The following is a 3,107-nucleotide window of genomic DNA, read 5'->3' as shown; positions in this document are numbered from 1 at the left end:
CTCTACCTAGAAGACGGTTCTGGCCTCGACTGGTGTTGGAAGCAGTTTTTCTGAGGACTTGACTGTTCGGTAGGTTAGGACTGGAACTTCCTACAAGTCTAACTGGGCCTTCAATAACTACCTGGACTCCGTATTAACATCAATTAACATTAACTGTTATGCTGAACTGCCTCCTACCCTACACACTGTATGAATGCAGATCAATTCCTGCTCTCTGCTTCACCCAGATGAGGATGGGTTCCTCGTTGAGTCTGGTTCCTCTCAAGGTTTCTTCCTATTACCATCTCAGGGAGTTTTTCCTTGCCACTGTCGTCCTCGGGTTGTTCATCAGGGACAACTTGATCATTTTGATTCATTCACATTCCATACAAACTTAAATAATTCTTTTGATTGTGTAAAGCTGCTTTACGACAATGACAATTGCTAAAAGCGCTATACAAATAAAATTGAATTGAACTGAATTGAAATTGTTCTCAAGGTACAGAAATCTTATTAGATTACAGTGTCGTACAATATTATAAAACCTTACAACAGGTACTTAGGTCATGTGTGTTTAAGGTCTTCGGTTCACTTCAGGTTTATTTATATGGAGGAGAAAAGGAAAGTGTTTTGTGCTTAAACTTTACAGATGATGAGAGAATTCTGATTAAAATACAGAATAATATAGAAATGAATGTTGAGTCTTATTAAAAGCTCCTGCACTACAGTGTGTGTTACAGGAGTGTGTAGTAGACGCTGCTCCTCTTAGCAGAAGGTGGAAATCATCATCATACACCATTATACACATCAGCTGATTTCTCATCACAGAAGGAACAGCTGATTAAGAGTTTTCTGCTTCTCAGGAATGATTATTATTTAAACATGAAGACGTTTGATGATGTTCAGTGGAGTGCAGCTTTAGCAGATCTGCAGCTGTTCTCAGATCAGTGTGTGTTTCTGACTCAGAGCACTTCCTCTACAGCTGAGGGAGGTTTTTGTACGGCGCTATAACACTGTGTGTACGGAGTATAACCTGTCTGTTGACAGTAATAATCTCCTGCATCTTCAGTCTGAACTCCAGAGATTTTTAGACTATATTGTGTTCCAGATCCACTGCCACTGAAACGATCTGGAATCCCAGACTGACGAGAAGATGCAGAATAGATCAGGAGTTTAGGAGCTTCACCAGGTTTCTGCAGGTACCAGGCGAGGTAACTGTAAACACTCTGACTGGTTGTACAGGTGAGAGTAACAGATTGTCCTGGAGAAACAGACTGAGCTCCTGGAGACTGAGTCAGGACGATTTCCCCAAAGGACTCTAAAGAAAAGGATGCAGAGTTAAAATAATGGAAACAAATGTAGTAGTGAGTGTGAGAGTGATGTGCTGATGTGTATGAATAATAAAAGTAAAGAGAGTGTCTCACGGTGAGCGAGGAGTCCCAGTGTCCCCAGCAGTAGAATCAGTACCATCATCATTGTGCTGCGTGTCAGTGGCTCTGAAAGGACTGAACACACTCTGATCAGCACTACAGCTCTTAAAGTGTGTGCAGCACTGACACAGCACACATATGCAAACACCACAACTGTCTGTGTGTGCCTGTGTGTGTGTGTGTGTGTGTGTGTGTGTGTGTGTGTGTGTGTATGGGTGTGTGTGTGTGTGTGTGTGTGTGTGTGTGCGTGTGCGTGTGCGTGTGCGTGTGTGTGTGTGTGTGTGTGTGTGGTCACTGTAGTGTAACAGAGGTTTTTGTACGACGGCTTCATTAGAATGTATCACTGTGGCTCACTTTCGGTGGAGGAACCAAACTCATCATCTGTAAGTCCCTGTTTTCATTTAAAATTCTAAATTTTTCTTTACACTAGATTATTTAATTAAGCTTATTTTTTTGTATTGTACATTTTTATGTAGAAATATGGTAGGTCAAAATTTTAAACAATACATAATCACTGTTTAATTGTTTATATGGATTTATACTTTAGAGATAAAGAATTTTAGAGATATTTTCTGACAATGAGACGGAGATACAGGAAAATTTAAACAACACAAAAGAGCTGTTATCTGAATAAGTGTGCCGTGTGTTGGTCAGTAAACAGAGCACTTTTCCATTCACAGCTTCTTAAGTTCATATTGTGTGCTGTGAAGGACATGGTATAAAACTTAATCCTGTGCCTGTTAGCCTTCTATAATTTTACTGATGTACTGATGTTGAATCTCCAAACAAAGATAAACAGTGTGTAGAAAGGTGGATGTGGTGTGATGGGGTTATTTCCATCACTCAACTGATTTCTCAGGCTTTTTGCCAGATATGTGATTTGTAATCGAGTAAATCTTGTTATCAGGAAACTCAAAGGGAAGGTGTGATGTTGCATTTTCCAGCCCTGATTCTGTGGAATATCAGTGTATTTACATCATCAGTGGATTTATTTTTCTGTAGGACTACATGTAAAAGTAACAGAACAACTTAGGAGGACTGGAATACACTCGCAGAATAAAGCTGATCAAAGTCCGAGTCGCTCCACAATATAAGCAGTAACTAGTAAATGTTCTCCTGCTGAGTAGTTCTACTGAACTGCAGTCATGTGAATAAGCAGTAATGAGTAAATGTTGTGTAAGTGTGTGTAAATGTGTGTTTATTGTGTGTTTGTGGTCTCCAGCCGGTCCCACGGTGAAGCCCTCCGTGTCTCTGCTCCCTCCCTCCTCTCTGCAGCTGTCTGAGGGATCGGCCTCGCTGCTCTGCCTGCTGTCTGCCTACTCTCCACAGGGGGCGCTGGTGAGCTGGACGGTGGACGGCTCAGAGGTGAAGGACGGGGTTCTGACCAGCGCGGAAGAACAGAAGAAGGACGGTTACACACGCAGCAGCACCCTGACCCTCAGCAAAGCACTCTGGGAAAAGGGGGAGGAGTTTGTCTGTAAGGTCTCCCATGACGGCGTCAATCATCCGGTCACGTTCAGAAAGAGCCAGTGTGAAGGCTAACAGCTCCAAGATAGAATTTAACACTGAGCTGCTTACACATCCATCTACAATAGAGTTTCAATTTTACACAATGCTGACATTTCTGTCTTTACTCTCTTCACTGTCCTGTTGCTCTTCCTGTAGTTTTGCTCTGCTGAAATAAAGCTTGATTTTGGA

The 3,107-nt window shown here is 41.9% G+C and overlaps 1 long non-coding RNA gene and 1 gene segment (V, D, J or C); one reads left to right on the top strand and one right to left on the bottom strand.

Annotated features, from left to right (window-relative positions):
* Positions 1-1,563, bottom strand: part of LOC128512193 (immunoglobulin kappa variable 3-20-like) — a 2,555-nt gene extending 992 nt beyond the window's left edge. The window contains 2 exon segments of the V gene segment in view: positions 1-1,297; positions 1,404-1,563. The exon segment at positions 1-1,297 is cut by the window's left edge and continues 992 nt beyond it. Of these exon segments, the coding sequence occupies positions 942-1,297; positions 1,404-1,455 (408 nt within the window).
* Positions 1,564-1,664: 101 nt separating this feature from the next.
* Positions 1,665-3,107, top strand: LOC128512224 (uncharacterized). Its single transcript, XR_008356269.1, has 2 exons — positions 1,665-1,792; positions 2,632-3,107. It is a non-coding gene; the product is annotated as an uncharacterized LOC128512224 (long non-coding RNA).

This window comes from Clarias gariepinus, chromosome 2 (assembly GCF_024256425.1).
Source record: "Clarias gariepinus isolate MV-2021 ecotype Netherlands chromosome 2, CGAR_prim_01v2, whole genome shotgun sequence".
Classification (NCBI taxonomy): Eukaryota; Metazoa; Chordata; class Actinopteri; order Siluriformes; family Clariidae; genus Clarias; species Clarias gariepinus.
This window is presented reverse-complemented; position numbering and strand designations above follow the sequence as displayed.